General features: G+C 41.8%; 1 protein-coding gene across 4 annotated transcripts in view; it reads right to left on the bottom strand.

The window, feature by feature from the left end:
* The window catches only part of arhgef7 (Rho guanine nucleotide exchange factor 7), a 100,194-nt gene that overhangs the window by 23,668 nt on the left and 50,746 nt on the right, over nucleotides 1-25,780 (bottom strand). For all 4 annotated transcript variants that reach the window (XR_004412388.1, XM_033023148.1, XM_033023146.1 and 1 more), the window contains 11 exons: nucleotides 25,522-25,617; nucleotides 23,311-23,433; nucleotides 22,645-22,783; nucleotides 21,822-21,881; nucleotides 20,682-20,825; nucleotides 19,843-19,929; nucleotides 18,119-18,197; nucleotides 12,062-12,195; nucleotides 9,265-9,489; nucleotides 1,368-1,461; nucleotides 628-717 (listed from right to left, as the gene is read on the bottom strand). Coding sequence is in view for 3 of the 4 variants with exons in the window: in XM_033023148.1 (XP_032879039.1) it covers nucleotides 628-717; nucleotides 1,368-1,461; nucleotides 9,265-9,489; nucleotides 12,062-12,195; nucleotides 18,119-18,197; nucleotides 19,843-19,929; nucleotides 20,682-20,825; nucleotides 21,822-21,881; nucleotides 22,645-22,783; nucleotides 23,311-23,433; nucleotides 25,522-25,617 (1,271 nt within the window). In the remaining variant the exon portion in view is untranslated. The remainder of the gene's footprint in view (nucleotides 1-627; nucleotides 718-1,367; nucleotides 1,462-9,264; nucleotides 9,490-12,061; nucleotides 12,196-18,118; nucleotides 18,198-19,842; nucleotides 19,930-20,681; nucleotides 20,826-21,821; nucleotides 21,882-22,644; nucleotides 22,784-23,310; nucleotides 23,434-25,521; nucleotides 25,618-25,780) is intronic.

Raw genomic sequence — 25,780 nt, 5'->3', positions numbered from 1 at the left:
TTTGAAAACACTGCAGCACCATAGAAATAAACACAGCTAGAAATAACAAGCAGCTCAGGCAACATGAAATGAGAGGACACTGAAAGCCCTGTCCCACAGTACGAGCTCATTCCAAGAGTTCTCCCGAGTTTGCCCTGATTCGAACTCGGAGATTTACGGTAATGGCCACTCGGCAGTAGTAATGGCTACTTGGGGCACTCGTGGACATTTTTCATCATGTCGAAAAATCTTCACGAGTCTTCCCATGCTTACCTGCCTTCCCAAGTACCTGCAGTTAGCGTTAAGAGACGTCCCCGAGCTCCGACGTACCGGCTACGTTATTTAGATTAGATTCGTTTATTGTCATTCAGACCTTTCAGTCTGAACGAAATGAGCGGTCATTCTCCGTGCTTACCACGAGTTTGATTTTTTTTTAAACTCCGGAGAGCTCTTGGAATGAACTCATACCGTGGGACAGGGCTTTGACCTGGAACGTTACCTACTTCACTCAGAATGCTGCCTGACCTACTTATACATGTCCACCCTGTTGGTTTTTTTTTTTTAATTGACACAAAATGATTGAGATCCTGAATGACAAAGCGCAACCCGTTTAAGTTATTTCCATAGAGCAGAAAGGTCATCACTTACTTGAGTTCAGAGTTTGACGGGTTTTGGCACTAGTGCAGTAAGCTTCAATGACTTTCAATATTTGTGCATCTTCTTCAAGAGCTGCTGTGCCTGGGTAATAAAGATAATATCTTGTTGGAAAACAAATCACAAAACACAGAAATTGTGTTGATGACACTAACATTTTCTGGATTTCCAAATATCTACAGATCCAAAAACACAAGATCTAATTTGATGACTGGAATGGGCCTTTGTGCTGTTTGCAGACTGTAGTCCAAGTACGTCAAATTGGCCTTTAATTTCAAGCCGCAAGCTGGTTACTTCTTCCGCCTCAACCCATTCTGTTTCCATCGATCAGCAATTTTGCAGCAAGTGTCAACCACCCATCAGTTGCTACCAGGTTTAATGGAGATCATGGTCACAAAGAAACAAATACCTGTGCACCGGCATTAGCCAAGAACACAGGCATCAGCTCAGGGAACCCCATCTCCCTTACATCTGAGGCACAGATCTCTTCGCCTTCACCCCAACCAATATTCTGAAGGCCTGTCGAACCAATTCAGGCATTCCAAAATGGGGCACATCTAGCTCTGCAACCCTACACCCTCTACCTTGGAGAACTAACAGGATTTTATCAACTGCTTATCTGTGGTTAGTCAGAACCAATGTAAAATTAAATTAAAAATTCTAAAACTTAAGAATTTAGTTCATAGAACGTGACACAGTAAAGAAAGCAAAGCAAATAGTAAGAGTAAGCATACTTCTCCTCAGTGCAAATTCCTCCTCAGAAGGTTTCCTTTCTGGTTTCCGTTTGGGAAGCAGCTTCTTCATGGTTTTGGGGCTCCTACTGAGGTCCTACATGAAACAAGACACAACATATCCATTAGCATTAGCCAGCTATTATACTGCCTGCAAGTCCATGGTTAATTGATATTCTACCAAGGTATGTTAATAGAGTTTGGGTAAAGTGTCGGGGGCATTGAAAACACAAAGTTAGCAGAAACTTCTACTAGTTTATTATACATTGAAGAAAATGGCAGAGGTTTAACATCACAGGGGATTTTACACAGTGGGAGCATACACCAGGGTACTTAGATATTTCAAGATGTTGTAAGGGGGTGGGGAGTTGGGATTGAGGGAAAGCGCAAGAGCACAAATCTGATTAACACAAACACAACAGCCGCACTTGTATAGAGCACTTTAAAGTTACAAATTCATTTATTTATTTATTTATTAGAAGTAGACATATTATAAAATGTAGTTACATATTATAGTAAAAAAACTTTTCATATACATCAGTCATACATTATTAAAATTTTCCATTATCAATTACTTCTGCTTCTAGTATTTTTATTTTTTATAGAAAGAGGGAAAAAGAGAGGGTAGAAAGTTACAAATAAAAAAGAAAGAAAAAAAAACACAACAGAAAAACAAGGGGGGTGGAATGGGTTACCTGTAATACGTCAATGGAGATAGGTTCGTAGGTTATAAAGTATAGCTTTTCATCTGTTCCTGAGTTCAAGTTTCAGTTGGGTCCTCGTGCTGTGCCAGTCTATCCCTTCAGATAGTTAATGAATGGAGCCCAAATTTTATGGAAAAGATCTTGTTTGTCCACTAAGACAAGTCTAATTCTTTCTAAGTATAGGGTCTCCGACATTTCCGTAATCCACATTTTAATTGTGGGGGTTGTAGGGCCTTTCCAAAATTTTAATATTAATTTTTTCCCGGTTATTATACTGTAGTTGAGGAAATTTCTTTGGTTTGTTGTGAGTGTTAAGCTTTGTTCTGATATTCCAAGTATTATTAATTTTGTGTCTGGGTCCAGTTTTGTATTAATAACTTCTGAAGTTATTTCAAAAATATCAGTCCAGAAATGTTTAAGTTTTATACAGTTTGCAAACGTATGTGTTAAATTAGCCTCTAGATGTAGACATTTATCACAAATAGGAGAGATTTGTGGGAAGATTCTATTTAGTTTTATTTTAGTGTAGTCTATGTAAGACCTTGAATTGTATTAAAGTATGTCTGGCATTTAATGAACATTGATGTATTTGTTGTAATCTTTCGTCCCACATATCTTTCGTGATAGGGTGACCTGTTTCATTTTCCCATTTGTATCTATATGGTTCGGTCGGTGGTACCTCGTTGTTTAGTAGGGTGTTATAAATATAAGCTATTAGTTTTTCAGTATTAGGATGCTTGTTCAGACATTCATCAAGAATTTCTGATTCCCTATTCCTGTAGACTTGTGTATTAGATTTAACATAATCTCTAATTTGTAGATATCTGAAGAAATTATTTGAGTGCAGTCCATAATTCTGTTGTAACTCTTGAAATGAAAGAAAAGTACCTTTCCCATAAAGATGTCCTATATTTTTGATTCCATAATTTTTCTATTGTGTGAAACCTTTGTCCATAAAGGATGATTTGAATAAAGGATTATTTACAATGGGAAGGCAGAGTGGTATATTATTCAATTTTAAATCTTTTTTTATTTGTTTCCAAATTCGTATTCCACTATGTATTAGGGGGTTTTCTTTATAGGTTTTTTTGTGCAGTTTTGTGGGGGCAAATATGATCGGTCCAATTTCAAAAGGTAGACAGTCTTCCTTTTCCATCATTAGCCAATCTGGTTGTTGATCCATTTCTTCCAGCCAGAAATTCATGTTTTTAATATGGACTGCCCAAAAATAAAATAAGAAATTTGGCAAAGCCAAACCTCCATTTATCTTTGATTTACATAAATGTTTTTTACTTATTCTATGATTCTTATAATCCCAGACAAAACTTGTAACAATGGAATCGACTTTTTTGAAAAAAGTTTTTGGGATATATATCGGAATTAATTGAAGTAGGTACAGCAGTTGCGGTAAAAAAATCATTTTTATAGCATTAATTCTCCCAAGCATAGAAATGGGGAGTGTTTTCCAGTATTGAATATTCTTATGTAGTTTATTCAGTAAGGGTGGGAAATTTAGTTTAAATAAAGAGGTATATGTCTTAGTTACATAGATTCCTAAGTATTTAAATTTATCTTTAACTATTTTAAAAGGGGATTGTTGTATTGTAAGTAAATTGAATTTTGTTATTGGCATGATTTCGCTTTTATTCCAATTAATTCTATATCCCGAAAACTGGCCAAATTGAGTTATTAGATTTAATAGGTTTGGAATACTAGTTTCTAATTTTGTAATATATATTAGTATATCATCTGCATATAAGGAGATTTTATTCCTTGTGTCTCTAGTATTGTATCCAAATATTCCTGGATGGTTTTTAACGCTTTCTGCTAGGGGTTCGATTGCAAGAGCAAATAATAGTGGGGATAGTGAGCATCCTTGTCTACAGCCTCTAGAGAGATTAAATTTAGTTGATAACATGTTGTTTGTTAATATTCTAGCTGTTGGATTAGAATATAACAATTTAACCCATGTACAATACTTCTCTCCTAGTTGAAAATTTTCCATCACCGAAAATAAATATGGCCATTCTACCTGGTCAAATGCTTTTTCAGCATCTAACGAGATAATTGCTAGCTCTGCGTTAGGGATTCTATTGGAGTATATAATATTAAATAATCTTCTCAGATTATAAAATGAATACCGTTTGGGGATAAACCCTGTTTGGTCGGGATGTATTAATTTGCTGATCACTAAGCTCAATCTATTAGATAGAATTTTAGTTAATATTTTCTGATCAGTATTTAAGAGGGCTATAGCTCTGTAAGAACCTGGGTCTTCAAGATCCTTGTCCGTTTTTGGTATAAGTATGATTGTAGATTCATTTAGAGTTTCTGGGAGTTTCTGTTGAGTATAAGCGTATTTGTACATTGTCTGTAGGCGTGGGGAAAGCAAATCATAATTTTTTTTATAAAATTCAGAATTTAGACCATCGGGTCCTGCAGACTTTCCGTTTTTTAAGGATTTTATTGATTCTTCAATGTCTTTTATCGTAATTTCAGTCCCTAGCAATTCTCTCTTTCTGATCTAGACCCGCAAACTTACAATTCTGTAAAAATGTTTCCATTCCCGTTGATTGTTCTGTTATTTTAGATGAATACAATTTTTGGTAGTATTGTAGAAATCTATCATTAATATCTTTAGGCAGTGTTAATGTTTCTCCCTTGTCTGTTCTAATTTTGTATATTGTTTTTTCCCCATCCAATTTGCGAAGTTGACGCGCTAATAGTTTTTGTGGTTTGTCACCAAATTCAAAATTTAATTGTTTTGTATGTTGATAAAGTTTTATAACTTGGTCTGAATAAATCTTGTTTAATTTATATTTCAATACTGCAATTTTATTGTGTTTTATCGTGGATGGTGCTGCTGCATTTTCTGTGTCTAATTGCTTTATTTCCATTTCCAGTTTCTGTTGTTTGGCCCTATTCTCTTTATTAAAAAATGATTGGGAAGAAATTAATGCTCCTCGTACAAATGCTTTAAATGTTTCCCAAAGAAGGGAAGCAGAGATTTCAGGGCTATCGTTAGCCTCAAAAAACATTTTAATCTGTTTTACTAGGTATTCATTACATGACTTATCTTTTAAGATTTGGGGATTGAATCTCCATTGTGACTGTGTCTCTGCCATTCCGTTTACTTTGATCATAAATGTTAATGGAGCGTGGTCTGAGATTATGATGTTATGATATTGTGTTATAGGTAAATGGGATAAGTTTTGAATCTACTAAAAAATAGTCTATCCTTGAGTAAGTTTTATGTACTGGTGAGTAAAATGAATATTCTCGGCCCGATGGATTTTCAATTCTCCAAACGTCCTTAATATTAGTAGTATTAATGTATGAATTTAAAAATTCACTTGATCGAGATTTTAGTTTTCTTTGAGTTGATGATCTATCCAAACAAGCATCCAAAGTGCAATTTAAATCTCCACCGATTATTAAGTTTTGTTGTGTACCTTCCGGGATATTGTTAAGAATTCTCTTAAAAAACAGAGGGCTATCAAAATTTGGTCCATACAAATTGAGGAGAGTCACCTTTTTTAAGTATAACTCCCCTATTATTACAATATATCTGCCTTCAATGTCTATCGTTGATATATGTTTAAAGGGTATACCTTTACAAATTAATATTGCAACACCTCTAGATTTATGTGAGAATGAAGAGTGGTACGCTTTAGCAATCCATTTTGCTTTCAATCTGTGTTGTGCTTCCTTTTTAAGATGCGTCTCCTGTAGAAATATTATATCTGTTTTCAATGATTTTAAATGAGCTAACACTTTGCCTCTCTTGATAGGTTCATTAATTCCCTTAACATTCCAACTACAGAATTTAATTCCCTCACCCCCAATTTTTATATTCATGTCTTGCATCTTGTGATTAAGTGGTAGAGCAGATGATTCAGCACACTCAACCCTACCTTATACTTGAACATCAGGTAGATTAATTTTAGGTCACGTCTGTTTTCCATCCGAACATATCTCCTTAAATAAAATATGCAATTCCATTCCAAATACAAAATATAATATGATATAAGATAAAAAAAGGTGATAGTAAATAGGGTTAGTAAAGTGTGGAAAGTAAAAAAGAAAAGCAACTACAACTACAATTAGTGCAGTTAGTGATAGCCACCCTAATGTGGCTAAGCATCTATGGACTTCCGTAGCTTTTGGTTTATAAAAAATACTAGCTCCGTACTTTCCTTGAAAGGAAAGTTTCCAATTCGATGCATACAATTTGTGGGGGGGGAAAGAAATATTGATTATATTCCATTAATGGTATAATTAGTAGTCTCAAATTGAAATGTTAGTTTTGTATAATATAAACATTTATCAAAGAATAATCAGAAACGAAAACATCAGAGAGAGAGCCACCAAACATTTCTCATTATAAAATACCTGAATCACACTTTACTTATATTTCATACTTTTAGTTAATTCTTAAATAATCTAAATAATCTTATTATCATTAGTTAGTGTTAGTTAATATTCTTGATTATTAATGGTTGTTAGAGGTTAGTACTAGAATGTTAGTATTATATATCCGTTGCAGGAAATATACCCAATTCTTATTGCGAATTTTAGGCAACCCTTAAATTTAATAGTTTAAAGTTTAGAGTTCCATATCTTCTCTGCGAGATAGCAGTATCCAGGTAGGTGTTAAGTGTTGAATATTTTTCAATCTTCGATCTTGTCCTCGATGTTCTTGGCAAATTCAAATGCTTCCATGTGCTTGATGAAGAAGTATTCCTTCTTCTCGTAACTGACTCTTAGTGTTGTGGGGTATAACAGTCCATATCTCAGATTCTTTATGTTCTTCAGTATTCTTCTTGTTTCTGTGAACAACGCTCTTTTCTTAGCAACTTCCACAGGGTAATCTCTGAATACGCTAATATTGTCTCCTTCATATACAAGATTTCTGCTTTTGCCAATTTTCCTCATCATGTCATCCAATACATGGTCATATTGGACCTTTACTATCATTATTCTTGGTCGGTCGCCCACCTTTGGGGGACGTCTCGGCCTCTGTGCGCTCGGGCAAGTAATGGCGCCTGGTCCAGGTTCAAAATTGTTTTCAATACTTCTGCAGCAAATTCACGGGGGTCACGAGTCCCCTCTCTGCCTTCCTGGATGCCCACGATTCTTAAGTTCTGACGCCTCTGTCGTCCCTCCAAGTCTGTACATTTTTCAGTTATTTGATACAATAACTTTGATAGGCGTTGGTTCTCAGTGATGAGTTGTTTTATACTGAATTATACTGCCTGCAAGTCCATGGTTAATTGATATTCTACCAAGGTATGTTAATAGAGTTTGGGTAAAGTGTCGGGGGCATTGAAAACACAAAGTTAGCAGAAACTTCTACTAGTTTATTATACATTGAAGAAAATGGCAGAGGTTTAACATCACAGGGGATTTTACACAGTGGGAGCATACACCAGGGTACTTAGATATTTCAAGATGTTGTAAGGGGGTGGGGAGTTGGGATTGAGGGAAAGCGCAAGAGCACAAATCTGATTAACACAAACACAACAGCCGCACTTGTATAGAGCACTTTAAAGTTACAAATTCTTTAAGATGCTGACATTAATCACATATGCCAATTAGGGGGAGAGATAGATCAGCCATGATTGAATGGCGGAGTAGACTTGATGGACCAAATGACCCAATTCGGCTCTTATCACTTATGAACTTTTGAACTATCTAACCATCTAATTCAAGGATCATATCACAACAAATAATAATAAAGCTTTATTTCAGACACAGGTCCATATAACACATCATACAGCATAAGGAGATACAAAAATACATTAAAAATTGCATATTAGCCTATAAGATATACAAGCTATTGCACCAATGCCATCTTAGCCTAGAAGTGAATCTATAGCAGCTTTTCAGAGGGCTGACTAGGGCTTCAATTATGTGGTTCTCTGACTTGTCCAGGCGACACATAAAACTAAACATCAGCTGTCTTAAGAGTGCCTCACAGGTTGGCACTCTAGTGGACACAAACAATTGACTGGCACTATGCCACCTAGGGACACGAAGCAGCAACCTCATTGCATCATTGTATGCTACCTTGAGCCTCTGCATACTCTTTTTCTTATAGTTAGACCACAATTGAGCAGTATATAACGGTGTGATGTAGGTTCTGAACAGGGAACACTTCACAGAGTCAGAGCACATAGAAAACTTCCTTATAAGCATGTTAGCTTGAAAATAAATTTTACAGCGCTGTCGGTAGAGGTCTTTGTCATCCGTCCAGTCATCGGATATGACATGACCTAGGTATTTAATTTCCTCACACACAGCAAGAGGACTGTCTGACAAATAAAAGGTCGGAAAAGTTGATTTCCTGTCCTCAACGCTTCTAACTATCATTATGCGGCTTTTCTAGCGTTATACTTTATGTCATAATCAAGGCCATACTGAGAGCACACCTTCAACATCTGCTGCAGCCCAGCACTATATGGACGGAGCAGGACCAGGTCGTCTGCATACATAAGATGATTAACAATGGTGTTGCCCACAAGACAGCCAGTTTTTAACCTATTTAACTGATTTGATCATTCATCCATATAAACATTAAATAAAATAGGAGACACAATTCCTCCTTGCCGCACTCCGTTACTAACACAGAATGAAGCAGATACAACATTGTCCCATTTAACCTGAAACGTTTGATGGGCATACCACAACACTAAAATTCTCACTAAAAATTTAGGGGCACCTCTATCTAGCAATTTTACAAACAATTGTTCATGATTAATTCTATCAAATGCCTTGGACGCATCAATAAAACATAGGAATACAGATGAATTCAGGCTTGTGTACCTGAACACAATCTCTTTAAGAGCATAGATACACTGGTCAGTTCCATGTTTTCTTTTGAACCCAAACTGATTGTCGGTAGTAAGGACATACATTTCTAGCTTTGTTAACAGTATTCTCTCCAGCACTTTAGACAAGATACTGGCTAATGCAATAGGTCGATAATTGTCAATACTGTTGAGCTTACAAGCCTTGCCTTTAAGCACAGGCACTAACATTACAGACATAATAGCATTTGGCAGGACACCATGAACCAGACAACCATTAAAGCACATGGAAAGCAAAGGGCAGAGCTTATAGCTGGCATATTTTAGATGTTCTGCAGTAATGCAGTCCATACCGCAGGCTTTGTTGTTATCCAAATGAAGACTTACCTCCTTATAACAAAGAGCAGCCGACGGTTTTAGTGGGGCTGCAGGTCGGAGGCAGCTCAAGCTCCATGGCTTTGGCATCTTGGGGGGTTCCAGAGGTCCCCAACTCAGGGTGCTGTGGGATGTCCCATGCAGGGAAGGATGAGGAAGGGTGTGGTAGGGTGGAGTCAAAGATATTGGATACCCATCAGAAAGCTTGTTGATTGGTGTCACGGGATGCAACGGAAGCTGTGCGTGGAACATAAGAAGGTTAGTGCTTTAGTTGTGAGGAATTTCCTTTTATTAACGCAGCTCAAATATGGACAGGAAACCTCCATCCACCAATTCCGCACAGGGTGTGGTAACTGCATTGCACACAATCTCTCTCACGCCCAGCAATCGATGGATATCACCTTGAGGTGGGATCAGAGCTCTGAGATGTGGATGGAGTAAGGATAGGTTAGGACTTTGACACTTGGAGGGCAGAGGATGTTTTCAGTCAATGAAATGCAGTTCCTATATAATTCAAACAGCTTAAGGGAGATACGGGAGTTACTTTGAGTGAAAGAAGGGCAATAATAAGGGAGAAGATTCAATGAATCACTGAGACAGCACCAGTGTAATAAGTATACAGGGCACACAATTACTAAATTGGATTCAGCCAAATATTGCCAACCAGTTTGTAAACAAGCCTCAAAGGACACAAAGTACTGGAGTAACTCAGCAGGTGTGGCAGCATCTCTGGAGAACATGGATAGGTGGCATTTCAGGTTGAGAAAATCTCCGCACGAATTGTCACCTATCCATGTTCTCTAGAGATACTGCCCAACATGCTGATTTATTCCAGCATTGCATTTCCTTTTGTGTATTAACCAGCATCTGTAGTTGTTTCCACAAGTAAAAATGGCCAGCTTGAGTTGGTGCAACGCTGGATGCATTTTCATGGAATTAAGATGGGCAGGCAGAAGGAATACAACTGGGGAACTTTCCTGTGATAGTAATCATGATTATAAAAAGTAACAAAGATAAGATTATGGTGAAGGTTACAAATTGGAGAGATGTTACCCACTGTGAAGTGTCTTAACACAAAGAAAATCATTGTCAGCAATAGTATATATTCAAAGAATATTCAAGTTCAGAGTAAAAAATGAACTCAATAAAAAGATTGGGTCTTCCAAATGTTGATGTCCTAAATCAGTGATTCCCAACCTGGGGCCATGGCAAATCTCAGAGGGGCCACAGAAAAAATTGGGGATTTAGGGGGCCACAGGTTCAATGAAGGGAGCCACCTTTTTTCCGCTAATAATGTCAGGGGGGGCACAGAAAAATTAAAGAGCCCAAGGGGGCCATGAGCTAAAAAAGGTTGGGAACTTCTGTCCTAAATGACAAATTACATAGAGGCAAAGGTAAGGCATAGAAATGGAAGGAAAATAAAAAGACAAAGTGTTGGGGTATCTCAGCAGATCTGACAGCATCCTTGAAGAACATGGATAAGTGATATTTCGGGTCAGGACCGCTAATCTTCAGACTGCTAATAAATGCAAGACTAGATCAGATTTTGGGACCTCAATACTACAGGAAGCCCAGTGCCTGGAGAAGTGAAATCAGAAGGGAAATTTTAAAAGCTTTCAGAGCGCATTAAAAAATACCAGCAGGATAAAAAAACTACAGATATTTTATAATTACAAAAAGACTAGAGGAAAGAATTGGACCTCTTAGGTACTAAAAAGACATCTTGGTATGGAACACATTTAAACACAGGAAGAACGCATTTGAACACAGGAAGATATTCGTGGACTAAACAGTCAGGTAGAATTGTAGAAAATGGAGCTCAATTTCGAGAAGTGGGATATGATGGATTTGGGAAGATGCCGTAAGTTCTGAGAATCCATAATAAATATAAATATAACCAGATCAGGAGCAGACCATTTGGCCCCACCAGCCCACCTTCACTAAACAGCAGAATCTGGCTGATCTACGACCTGGAATGTTTCTTACTCTGAACCAGTACTCCTTGATATACAGAGTTACGTCCATCTAAGTATGAGAGTGTTAATTCCACCCTCCATGCGAGGGTAGCTCTTCTCATTTCATGCTGACGGGGCTTGCAAGAGGCAACATAATATTCATGCTGAGAGCACCAACCACACATTGGGGCATATTAGAAGTTACTGGTATTTTGTTGCCTGGGAATTGAGCTACGAAAAAACCATTCACTTTATTTTTATTTATTTAGTTTAGTTTAGAGATACAGTGCGGAAACAGGTCCTTCGGCCCATTGAGTCCGCGCCGTCGAGCGATCCCCACACACTAACACTATCCTACATACACTAGGGGAAATTTACAATTATACCAAGCCAATTAACCTACAAACCTGTACGTCTTTGGAGTGTGGGAAGAAACCCGAGCACCCAGAGAAAACCCACGAAGGTCACGAAAAGAACGTACAAACTCCGTACAGACAGCACCTGTAATCTGGAACGAACCCAGATACCTGGTGCTGTAAGGTAGCAACTCTACCGCTGCGCCATCGTTGCCTCACAACTCCTACACTTGGTGCTTTAGTCTGCTTGTGTTTATCTCTATCTCACTACATTCATTAAAATTCTTTCCCACGTCAGTCCACAGGAAGAATCTTCTAAGTTCTTGTTGGCGGTTAAGGGTTTGGTAATCTTGTTAAAAGGTCACCCAGTTGAGATTCCCTCACCCATCAGTGTAACAGGTCAAAGCAGTTCAGTGAGGCCCAGGGGAGAGAGGTATTCAATATTAAAATTACTGCTGATCTAATCACACTCTTCCATGCATTGCCCGCTTCACTTACTGTGTGACATGGCATGGACTGTTGCCTTACAACTCCGACACTTGGTGCTTTAGTCTGCTTGTGCAGATGGTCGACCCACTCCTGCATATCCTGGTGACTTGAACACGACACCAAAATCCGTTCAATCATACTTCCTGCAAAGAGGTGCACAGGTCAATTGCTCAGATATAGATTTGTCACATTCCCGTACAATGTAATGAAAAAGTGCAATGTCTCAAAAGCATTATACTTAGAGCTTGGTCCGGTGCAACAGTTCAGAGTCAGCTGGTGTGCTCAGGATAAGCCTGGCAGGACTCAAATGAAGTGTCAAACTACATTCCATTATGGCAGGTACACAAAAATGCTGGAGAAACTCAGCGGGTGCAGCAGCATCTATGGAGCGAAGGAAATAGGCAACGTTTCGGGCCAAAACCTTTCTTCAGACTGATGGGGGGTGGCGGGGAGAAGAAAGGAAAAAGGAGGAGGAGGAGCCCGAGGGCTGGGAGGAGACAGCCCGAGGGCTGGGGAAGGGGAGGAGACAGCAAGGGCTAACAAAATTGGGAGAATTCAATGTTCATGCCCGCAGGATGCAGACTCCCCAAGCGGAATATGAGGTGCTGTTCCTCCAATTTCCGGTGTTGCTCGCTCTGGCCATGGAGGAGACCCAGGACAGAGAGGTCGGATGGGGAATGGGAGGGGGAGTTGAAGTGCTGAGCCACCGGGAGGTCAGCTTGGTTATTGCGGACCGAGCGGAGGTGTTCGGCGAAGCCATCGCCCAGCCTCCGCTTGGTCTGTAACTTTTCCATTATGGTCCATTATGGCAGCACAGAGATACTATGGCCTCAATGCATCCCTGCACTTGGCATGGAAATGCACTGGGTGAAGGACCTGGAACTTCTTACCCAGCAGCATAGTGGGGGTATCTACAACACATAAACTGCAGCGGCTCACCATCACCTTCATGGTCAATAAAATACGAGCAATAAACCTTTACCTTGCTGCCCCTGAACATGATTTACTAAACAAATGTAGGAAGGAACTGCAGATTACATGTCTATCTTCTTACTAAAGAAATAATTGTGTTTTCTGGTGCATTTCCTCAGTCCGGCCCTGATTATTTTGCCACTTTCTACAGCTGTTAAATCCTTTGAAATTTCATGTCTTATTGTGTTTATCCCATTCACGATTTCACATATTTCCTCCTCAACTGCAATGTTTGTGAGGGCATTTTCAAAGTATTCATTACAATTCTTACCCATCTCTCCTGTCCACACAAAGTTGTCTTTTTTTTGGTTCCTAAAAAGCCCAAATTTTTTGCTTAGGTATCCTCGTGATCTTTATGTAATATTGGTTATTTAGTTTTGGAGATACAGCATGGAAACAGGCCCTTCGGCCCATTGAGGCCACGATGATCATCGATCACACCAGTCTATGTTACCCCATTTTCGCATCCACTCTCCACACTACGGCCAATTAACCTACAAACCCACGCATCATTGATGAGAAGGGAAACCAGAGAATCCAGAGGAAATCCACGTGATTACAGGGAGAATGTGCAAACTGCACATAGATACCACCAGAGGTCAGGATTGAACCCAGGTCTCTGGTGCTGTGAGGCAACGGCTCTACTAGCTGTACTACTTGACAATATTCTGTTTGCCCATTATCATAACAAGTCTTGGATCAAAAGTGACTATTCCAAATGCTGTAACCCAAGGGGACCAACATTCTGGCAGGCAGGTTTACTAGTGCCTCACGTGTGGGTTTAAACTAAATAGCGGGGGGGGGGGGGAAGGGGTTGACAAATTGTGAGTATAAAGATGGAGTTAAAGGGGAAGTGAATACAGGAAAAGTTACCAAAGACTCCCGAATTAATGAGAAGGAAAGTTCGAAAAGGGATAAGGGAATAATGTCAGGGGCGATAGTGACCGGTGTGAGAGGGGAGGTGAATACCGAAGCTAAGGTGTTGTATATGAATGCGAAGTATAAGAAATAAAGTGGATGAGCTCGAGGCTCAGTTAGAGATTGGCAAGTTTGATGTTGTGGGAATTACAGAGACATGGCTGCAAGAGGACTGGGTACTGAATATTCATGGGTATACCATCTATTGAAAAGACAGACAGGTGGACAGAGGGGCTGGAGTAGCTCTGTTGGTAAGGAATTAAATTCAGTCCCTTGCAAGGGGTGACATAGAATCAGGAGATGTGGAGTCAGTATGGATAGAACTGAGGAATTGTAAGGGTAAAAATAACCTAATGGGAGTTATCTACATGCCCCCCCCCCCCAAACAGTAGCCTGGATACAGGGTGCAAGTTGAATCAAGAGTTAAAATTGGCATGTAGCAAAGCTAATGTAGCAAAGGTGGTTATGGGAGATTTCAACATGCAGGTAGACTGGGAAAATCAGGTTGGTACTGAACCCCAAGAAAGGGAGTTTGTGGAGTGTCTTCGAGATGGATTCTTAGAGCAGCTTGTACTGGAGCCTACCAGGGAGAAGGCAATTCTGGATTTAGTGTTGTGTAATGAACTGGATTTGATAAGGGAACTCAAGGTAAAGGAGCCATTAGAAGGTAGAGACCATAATATGACAAGTTTTAATCTACAATTTGAGAGGGAGAAGGGAAAATCGGAAGTGTCAATATTACAGTTGAGCAAAGGGGACTATGGAGGCATGAGGGAAGAGCTGGCCAAAGTTGACTGGAAAGAGATCCAAGCAGGGATGACAGTGGAACAACAATGGCAGGTATTTCTGGGAATAATACAGAAGGTGCAGGATCAGTTCATTCTCAAAGGAAGAAAGATTCTAAGGGGAGTAAGAGGCGACCTCTTGGCGGACAAGGGGAGTCAAGGACAGTATAAAAGTAAAAAAGGTATAACATAGCAAAGATGAACAGGAAGATAGAGGATTGGAAAACTTTTAAAGAGCAACAGAAGACAACTAAAAAAGCAATACGGGGAGAAAAGATGAGGTACAAAGGTAAGCTAGCCAAGAATATAAAGAAGGGTAGTAAAAGCTTCTTTAGGTATGTGAAGAGGAAACAATTAGTTAAGACAAATATGGGGCTCTTGAAGACAGAAACAGGTGAATTTATTATGGGGAACAAGGAAATGGCAGAGAAGTTGAAGTTGAACAAGTACTTTGGATCTCTCTTCACTAAGGAAGACACAAACAATCTCCCAGATGTACTCGTGGCCAGAGGACCCAGGGTGACGGAGGAACTGAAGGAAATTCTCATTAGGCAGGATAGACTTTTGGGTAGACTGATGGGACTGAAGGCTGATAAATCCCCAAGGCCTGATGGTCTGCACCCCAGGGTACATAAGGAAGTGGCTCTAGAAATCGTGGACGCAGTGGTGATAATTTTCCAATGTTCTATAGATTCTGGATCAGTTCCTGTGGATTGGAGGGTAGCTAATATTATCCCACTTTTTAAGAAAGGAGGGAGAGAGAAAACATGGAATTATAGACCAGTTAGCCTGACATTGGTGGTGGGGAAGATGCTGAAGGCAATTATAAAAGATGAAATAGCAGCACATTTGGATAGCAGTAACAGGATCGGTCCAGGTCAGCATGGATTTACGAAGGGGAAATCATGCTTGACTAATCTTCTGGGATTTTTTGAGGATGTAACTAGGAAAATGGATAAAGGAGAGCCAGTGGATGTAGTGTACCTGTTCTTTCAGAAAGCCTTTGATAAGGTCCCACATGGGAGATTAGTGGGCAAAATTAGAACACGTGGTATTGGGGGTAGGGTACCCACAAGGATAGAAAATTGGTTGGCAGACAGGAAACAACGAGTAGGGATTAACGGGTCCCTATGAGAATGGCAGGCAGTGACTAGTGGGATACCGCAAGGCTTGGTGCTGGAACCGCAGCTATTTATAATATACATTAATGATTTAGATGAAGGGATTAAAAGTAATATTAGCAAATTTGCAGATGACAAAGCTGGGTGACAGTGTGAACTGTGAGGAGGATGCTAACGGCGGCGGCGCGACTCACCCGTTGCAGCGGCCCCTACAGCCCGTCTGTCTTTTTTTTATTTTTTGTCTAGTTAAATGTAGTGTTGGTGTTTTTTTAACACTAGTTTTAAATGTGCACATGGGGGGGGCGGGGGGGGGGAAACCGTTTAAAATCTCTTCCCTGTCCGGGAGACCCGACCTTTTCCCTGTCGGGTCTCCGTTGTCGTTGGCACCTAGCACCGTGGAGCGGCCTCCAACCTGAACGACGCGGGGGCTCGGGAGACTGCGGAGCTGCGGACTACTCACCATCGTGGGGCTGGCCGGCCTCGGAGCGTAGGGAGCGGTTGTGACTCGCTGCTGCGACTCGACTCCTGGGGCTCGGAGGCTCCAGCACCGCAGCCGCAGGTCCGGTGGACTGGGACATCACGAGCTCGCGGGTCCGGGGGGGAGAGACCGCTTCCCGGAGCTCCCGCAACGCGACTTCTCCAGCCCGTGTCGCGGGGTTTGAATGACCTGGAGCGGGGTCGTACATCGCCCGGCACGGCTTCATGGCCGTGGGACATTACAGCGCCCGCCGGGGGCTCCAACTTTGTGACATTTAAACCGGGAGCGGGGCCTTAAATCGCCCGGCACGGCCTAAAATGGCCGTGGGACTTATCATCGCCCGCCTGGAGCTTGGACATCGGGAGAGACATGGAGAACAGGGGAGAGAAAAGACTTTGCCTTCCATCACAGTGGGTCCACTGTGATGGATGTTAGTGTGAATTAAATTGTGTGTATGTCTAGGAAATTGTCTTTGTTTGTATGGCTGTGGAAACAGAATTTCGTTTGAGCCTCACTGAGGCTCAAATGACAATAAATTGTATTGTATTGTATATTGTATTGTATGAGGATGCAGGATGCCTTGGACAGGTTGGGTGAGTGGGCAGATGCATGGTAGATGCAGTTTAATGTGGATAATTGTGAGGTTATCCACTCTGCTGGCAAGAACAGGAAGGCAGATTATCTGAATGGTGTCAAGTTAGGAAAAGGGAAATTACAATGAGATCTGGGTGCCCTTGTACACCAGTCACTGGAAGTAAGCATGCAGGTACAGCAGGCAGTGAAGAAAGCTAATGACATGTTGGCCTTCATAACAAGAGTTGAGTGTAGGAGCAGAGGTCCTTCTGCAGTTTTACAGGACCCTGGTGAGACCACACCTGGAGTATTGTGTGCCGTTTTGGTTTCCAAATTTGAGGAGGTTAATTCCCGGGATGGTTGGACTGTCATATGTTGAAAAAATGGAGCGATTGGGCTTGTATAAACTGGAATTTAGAAGGATAGGGAATCTTATTGAAACATAAGATTATTAAGGGATTGGACACGCTAGAGGCAGGAAACATGTTCCCGACATTGGGGGAGCGCAGATCCAGGAGCCACAGTTTAAGAATAAGGGTAAGCCATTTAGAACGGAGATGAGTAAAAGCTTTTTCACCCAGAGAGTTGTGAATCTGTGGAATTCTCTGCCTCAGAAGGCGGTGGAGGCCGATTCTCTGGATGCTTTCAAGAGAGAGCTAGATAGGGCTCTTAAAGATAAGGGGTGTGGGGAGAAGGCAGGAACGGGGTACCGATTGTGAATGATCAGCCATGGTCACAGTGAATGCCGGTGCTGCCTCTAAGGACCGAATGGCCTACTCCTGCACCTATTATCTATTGAAACACCATGACAGACACATGGGTTCAATAATTTATTGAATTAGCTCAAAACCTGTGGTCTGTGGTCTGTGGTCATATTTGCTTTTTTGCCAAACAGCTATTGCTAAGATGTAATAAATTCAAACTTAACATTTATTTGTGACTTAAATTTATTAGAAGCACTGAACGTGTGGTTTAGGAAGATCTCATTAATCCCGTTAGTTTCTAGCCTCATCAGCACACAGCAGATGGTCTCACAGATCACTCTTCCCAAGTCACTGCTTATCTAGTTTTTATTGCTGTCGAAAAATGGATTTTATTGATTTCAAAACGTTAAATGAAAGTATCCGAATCATTTAATCATTGAACAGCATAGATTCGTTGTTGTATTTTCAGAGGAAAATAAGAACGGAACAAAGATGAACAAAATGCATGAACTCACCAGTAATTTCAAAGGCATTCTTGTTCTCATCACTGTCCTCTAACTTGGTTACGGTTAATCCTGTTAATGGCAATTTCCCCTAATAACCAAGTAAAGTTGAGTTGATATTATACCTCTCAAACGCACAGCAGCATTTTCTCAACCAGTTCCTATAATTTACACATCCAGCTCATCATTAATACAATTTTTAATCATATCTACAGCTGTAATGGACAGCGATAATGTGTCATAAGCACATTGATATCAACAACTTGTTTTTAGACAACTTCTTTAAAAGTATGCTAGGATATTTCACAGACATTATAAGAAAGAAATTCAGGATTCAATTAAAGTGCATCACCTTGTTGACTTGTTACAAATAGTTATGGTTCACTTTATTAACCTCAGGTCGGCGGTAACAGGTTGTTTGCAGCAAACGGCAGAGTGCCATATATGCATGTTATCCTGTTGGAGCAATGTCGGAAATGATTCCCAAAGGGATCTCTGCCTGGGTCTCATTAGTTTGTCATTTTTATACACGTCAACTATCAAATCTTGCCTACGATGGAGTGAGAGAGATTACAAGCCCAATCCAAAATGACAGAAGTGTGAATAATCAAATAGCAGTCCATTGCATAAGAAAATGGTGAAACATTGTAATTTGGGAGGGCAGCCATTGGAGAAGAACAGAGGCATCTTTAAAGTCGAAATAGTGATGACAAATAACACGAAACATGTGATGTGCTCTTAGTTAAATAACAAATAATGTTCACAAAACGTGGAAATTGGTCTTTCAAATAAAATGGTCGGTGGTAGTTTGCTCCCCTGACCAGATTGTATCTTGCACTTACAGCTTATCCCCTAATCTTTTCCCTTGCATTAAAAGCAACTTTCTGTGGAAGTGCTCTGGGTGAAGTCGTTATATTCAATTAATAACATCGCAAATCGTAAATATCAATGGCTTCAGGCACACTTATTTAAAGACACAAAGTGCTGGAGTAATTCAGTTGATCAGGCAGCACCTCTGGAGAACATGGAAAGATGACGTTTCGCGTAAGGACCCTTCTTTAGACCAACCCCCCTCCCGCCTTTCTTTCCCCCACACCCACGCTCTCCCTGTGCCTACCTGGACTTTCCCCCTCCCACCTACATTCCTTCTACTAGCTTCACAATTCACAACCCCAATCCTTTTGTCTCACACTTTCTATCATTTCATATCTGGCCTTTGATAAACCATCTACCTATTTAAAAACCCCTTCGCACATGTATCCATGTACTACTTGCCAAGTTTTGTCCTGCCCCTCCTCTCTTCCTGCTTTCTTCTCTCACCGCCCACCCAAACACAATCAGTTCAAAGGGTCCCAACCCAAAATTCCACCTATCCATGTTCTCCAGTGATGCTGCATGACCATTGAGTAACTTCAGCATCTTGTGTCTTCTTTTGCAGACCAATATATGCAGTGTCTTGTTTCGGCACCTAATTAAAGCATCAGCATAAAACTCTCTTGCCAAGTACCAGGCATTTCATCTCTTTAGAACAGCATTCCAAATGGTACTGGGCAACATCCTGACAAGTTAATACTTAACAGGAGGTACTTCAACCACACAGGAGGATATAACATACAGCAGGTTGCAACGGAACAAGTTTGTGATGTTAATCTAGGATCACTTCCACTACTACAGGTTTGTACCCAAGTCTTGCATATCACTGTTTTTGCAAACAGTCCAAAACATGATTCCCTCACCTGATAAATGAAACCACTCATCCTGGGACTGGCAGAAAGCATGAGAAGGACGTGTGGAAACAGGAGAAAATATCTCTCACACTTCTCCTGAAAAGAATATCACATAGAAGCCATTAATTGAAACAGTTTCTTCTGCAGCCATAAAGTAGAATGGTATGGTTGATGAAGTGAAATTGGGCAAGAATTTCTGCACAGGAACTTTTGACCCAGTGGGAATTGTGGAAATACGTTTGTTCCCAGAGTTTCCAGCCAGGTAAACCCATACCACTCAAACCCAGCTGAAAATTTCAGCCGTGCATTGCAACTTCATAAAGTTGCACACAGTGACTCAGACTGTGACTGCAGTGAGAAACTTAAATCCCTCTCTTCTAACTCCCACCGACTCAGAGCTCTGGAACCCAGCGTAGAATTCCCATCAGGAAAGTGGAAGGGAAGAGTGGGAAATTTCATCCTGCCGTTGGCAGGAATTTGACAGACCCCTCCAAACTGTGGCATTGAGGGTCAGCAGCAAACACTATTTACAAATTAATATTCAAATAATCTCTGGTTGTACTTTGTTCCAGCAGTGATATGATGTGACATAATTAATTCAGAAATTAAATGTTCAATGAAACAAAACGCAGCTTCCACTCCAGTCCAAACCCCCACCCTCAGCACAGGAGCAGACGACGAAGCTATTCTCTTCTCTGTCGGGGACCCCAGCCAGATCCGGGTGTCGGTGGAGGGGGTGGGATCAGAGGCCCAAGATGTTGAAGGGTGAAGAACTCCTCGCTAAGAGGGACTGGAGTTCCACCTCACTGTGGGTGCCCTGCTCACGTGTGACTGGAATGGCAAATTACCTCATTGCCACTCTGCACCATGAGCTGGGACATGTAGATGACGTTGCCGAGGGATCGAATATCTTCACCCTCCCAGCCATGGACTGTTTCCGTCAGGATCTGTAGTTCCAACTCCTTTCTCTTCCGGATTTCTTGACACTGCGACTATTACAATAAAGAATTAAACTTTACCACTGAATGCCCAAATTACCAGAGTCCAACAGAAGTGAAACTGAAATAATTGAGGAGGTTTTACGCCAATCATCCTCTCTTCTCCCCACTCCCATCTGGCAGAAGATTCCAACACTTGAAAGTACTCATCACCAGATTCAGGAATAGCTTCCTACTCCCGATTATCAGGCTACTGAACGGTTCTCCCATAGCTTAGGGTGTAGTCCCGATCTTCCAACCTAATCTACTGTGATCCTTGCATTTTTTTCTTTGTAACATTACCACTATAATGTTTTAAAATAAGATTCTGCACTCTGGCATTTTTCTCTTTGCCGACCTTTTGAACTAGTGCTCACATATAGCATGATTTGACTGGAGAACATGTAAACAAAGCGCTTCACTGTATCTCGGTACCAATGACAATAAATAAACCAATCCCAATAACAAATACCTCCAAAAACTCCCTCCTGGTCAGAACATGCTGACAGCGAACTCCTCTCCGCAAACACGACAGAAGTGGTGACCTGAACACCATCCATGCCAAACCACCTTGAGTGACTCTACCTTCACCCTCTCCCACTTGCCCGTCCCCCTAAAGACTCTGAGTGCCGCTACTCAACTTTGTTTAGTTTAGTTTATTTTAGTTTATTACCACATGTATCAAGGACAGTACATGATCAGCTAGTTTCCCGCAGTCTACCCTGCACTGGAGTGTTAAATGCGAGAATGCACTGTGGAAAAACAGTGAGCAATCCAGGAATCCAGGACTGAGCACTGCACGCTTGGTCAAACACGTTTACTTAAAATTATTTAATAAAACAGAAGAGAAGCAAATTGCTGGATCCCACAATTATGTTAAACAAAGTAATCAGTTCAAGTCTATAACTCCTAAAAGTCCAATCCTGAAAAGAACAGCCATTTTAATCATTTATATTCACTGCACAAGGACACACAACCGATGAGCAGCAGCAACTTATACTTGCACCTTACCGAAAGGCTTTTGAATGCAATCATGGATCTCTGGATGTCAGGCCAGTCTGGGTGGGAATCCTATGACAAAGGATAAATGAACACAAATTTCTACATTTGGTGCTGAGGAAACCTTTAGGAAATTAGATAACCAAGATGGAAGCAAGGTAAAGCTTAGATAATCAAGACAGAAGAATAAATACTAACAACGGACTTTAGTAAGGCATTTGACAAGGTCTAATATGGAAGGCTGGTCCGAAAGGCTAAGGCACGTGGGACTCAAGATGAGCTGGCTAATTGGATCTGACATTTGCTGGGTGACCTGCGGCAGAGGGCAGTTGTGGAAGGTTGCTTTTCGGATTGTTAGTCTGTGATCAGTGGTGAACTGCAGGCATCAATGTTGGGACCCTTGTGGTTTGTGATGTGATGACTTGGAAACAAATGAAGGTGGTGTGATGAGATGACAAAGGAGGTAGTGGATCAGATTCGATCACTACTTTAAGAGATTCAGTCAAACATTTAGGCAGGGTATAGAAGGATATAGACCCAATGCTGACAAATGGAATTAGTGCAGCTCAGATAAAAGATCAGCATGGACATGTTGGCCCCAAGGGCTTGTTTCTCTGCTGCACAGCTATTATTATGTGACAAATAGGCAAAAAATGTTTGCAACTCCCTTCATTGCATTGCATCTCCTCTGCACTGTAGATGCCTGACCTATCAAATACCCACAGATTCCACATTTGTGCATCCATATAATGAACCCAAATGATAAAGTTCAAAACTGCCCCGAATAGTTTATGTTTGCAGAGCTATCCACCATTAGCAATTAGGAATCTTTTACCTCCATGTGACGCTCCAGTTCCTTCAGCAGAGTTGGATATTTGTCCAGTCTCATGAACGGTTTGCTGAGGCTGGTGGTAAGCATGAGAATCCCAGGACTAGATGCGCCTTTCATTTCCACAAATTCCCCCAACTCCTCACTGCAGACAACAAAATAACTCAGAAAATGACTTGCCTTCTGAACCCAACCAGCAGTGCAAGTTCTCTGTCAGGGCTCAAACTGAGATCTAGGGGGTTTTCATGGAGGGACTCAAATACAAAGGCGCAAAGCACATGTCTTCCTTCACGTATCCTGCCTCAGCACCCAGCCCCCTTCGTATACATGGTCACATATCCCATCCCATCCTTCAGCCCAGTCGACACACATTCTTTCACACACCCTCCCCATCACCTCAACCCTGATTATATGGACATCCCCATCACCCATTTGTTTATGAACATTTACCTTCACACACCTCATCCCATAATCCGCTTTTCATTCATAGACACATTATCGCATGTACTACACCCATCAACATCCTGTTTCTAGACATGGTTACATATGCCACATGTTCAGATAAGACTTAGGGCTGACAGCTGATACTGGGAAGTTCTGCTCTCTTAAAGCTTTGATTGCCTTAATTCCTGTGCTGTAATTGTTATATGGTTATATGGTTAAATCACATACCTGTACTCTGTGAGGATGTTCACCGCCCATGGATGGTTGGCACAATATGCAAGGTACAGACTTTTCATCTGGGACATTAGGTTGGCAAAGCAGCCCCCGACTTTCTGTTGTGACTCGGGTAACCTGCGCACACACAAGCCAACAGAGGACAAGGTAAATGGAAATCAATAAACGGCAGATGTTGGAAATCTAAAACAGAAATGTGTAAAAAACTCGGCAGGTCAGGCAGCATCTGTGGAAAGTGAAGCAGAGTTAATGCTTCAAGCGGAACACATTTCATCAAAACCATTTCAACCTGAAACATTAACCTTATCCACAGAGGCTGCCTGAGCACTTTTTGTTGACGTTAGCCATAAGATAAGCTTAGTTATATTTATAATTGGTAATAATAAATGTTCAGTTTAGAGATATAGCGTGGAAACAATATACAATATACAATATTTTATTCCATGTCGTTTGAACCTCAGTGAGGCTCAAACGAAACTCTGTTTCCACAGCCATACAAACAAAGACAATTCCTACAAGACATACAAACAATTCAATTTACACAAACATCCATCACAGTGAATCTCCTCCTCACTGTGATGGAAGGCAAAGTCTTTTCTCTCCCCTGCACCATTTTTCTCCCGATGTCGAAGCCCCAGGCGGGCGATGGCAAGTCCCACGGCCATTTAAGGCCGCGCCGGGCGATGTACGGCCCCGCTCCAGGCCCAAAAGTCACAAAGTAGGAGCCCCCGGCGGGCGTTGGAATGTCCCGCGGCCATTAAAGCCGCGCCGGGCGATGGACGGCCCCGCTCCGGGTCGTTCCAACCCCGCGACACAGGTGGGAGGAGGCGCGTTGCGGGAGCTCCGAAAAGCGGTCTCCCACCCGGACCCGCGAGCTCCCGATATCACAGTCCACCGGACCTACGGCTGCAGCTGGAGCCTCCGAGCTCCGGAGTCGGGCCGCAGCAGCAAGCCACCACTGCTCCCCACGCTCCGAGGCCGGCCAGCCTCACGATGGTAAGTCCGCAGGCTCCGCAACTGGAGCCCCCGGGTCGTTCCGGTTGGAGGCCGCTCCACGTTGCTAGGCCCCAACGACAACGGAGACCCGACAAGAAAAAGGTCGGGTCTCCCTTGCAGGGAAGAGATTTTTAAGTTTCCCCCTCCCACCCCCCCCCCCCCCCATCGCCCCCCACATGTACACAGTTAAAAACAGTATTAACAATAACAAAACAAACTACATTTAACTAGACAAAAAAAAGACAGACAGGCTGTAGGGCCCGCTGCAACGTGAGTCGCGCCGCCGAAACAGGCCCCTTGGCCCACACCAACCATCGATCAACTATACACTAGTTCTATGATACCCTTCTTTCGCATCCTACACACTTGGGGAAATTTGTACAGGAATCAATTCACCTACAAACCTGCCCGTCTTTGGAATGCGAAATGAAACCGGAGCACCCAGAGAAAACCCATGCGGTCATAGGGAGAACTTACAAACTCCGTACAGAGAGCACCTGTAGTCTGGGTTGAACCCAGGTCTCTGGTGCTGAGGCAGCAACTCTAATACTGCGCCACCCCAATCCTTCACTTTTAGTTTGATTTTGATTCCCTCACTGGATGCAGTCAAGTGCACCATCCGCTGCCTTGGAAAGGTGGCGAGAAGTCGTCTTTAGAACAGAAACCCTTGTGTTGAAGGTAGCTGCACAGTTCCACTGGCCCAGCAGTCCCAGGTGTTCTAGGACAACCGGAGGCAGCACTGGAAAGTGGCCGAGAGCAGGAAGTCAGTGACCCACTTGGGGGTGGGGGGGGGGGGGGCGGGGGAATGACATCACTTCCAAAGCATTGCTTGTAGAGCTTTTCAGGATGTCCTGATGTTGTGAAAAGTGCTGCAAAATGCATCCAAAATTACAGTTTCATCACACGCTTCACTGAGAAAGAAACAGTTCCTTCACTTGGTACAGACCAAAACTGCTCCGTGTCAGCTGGAATGCTATGCTCAAGTGCATCAGAGACAAAGTAACAGTAGCCAAGGTCCTCTGTGGCCTCCATTTTACAACAAAAGATAAGGAATGAGAACAGAGCAATAGAAAGATCGCAGCTCCCTGTTGGCAGACCAGATAATCAGTGCTCAATCTGCATTTGATCAGTGATGCTCCAGCTGGAAATCAAGACTTCCAAAATCTTAAAGATTTGCCAAAACTTACTCATCCCTTCTCAATTACTCACCTGGTGCAATCTTCTAAACACTGAACAAGAGTCTGTTGGAATGAGCAAATATCCTCCAGATTTCCTATCAAGGACGCCACTTCAACAGCACTAAACCTAAAAATGTAACACACAGGGTTAGTTCAGCATTTCAGACACAAGCGCGTACCCATTTACAAATTAAGTTAATTTTCAGGATTTGGGATATTGCCTTCAGTCAGTTTGGAATGAGTAACAGGGTTATGAGGCCACTTCCATATTTCTGCCATACAGCCGGCCA

This window comes from Amblyraja radiata, chromosome 6, assembly GCF_010909765.2.
Source record: "Amblyraja radiata isolate CabotCenter1 chromosome 6, sAmbRad1.1.pri, whole genome shotgun sequence".
NCBI lineage: Eukaryota > Metazoa > Chordata > Chondrichthyes > Rajiformes > Rajidae > Amblyraja > Amblyraja radiata.
This window is presented reverse-complemented; position numbering and strand designations above follow the sequence as displayed.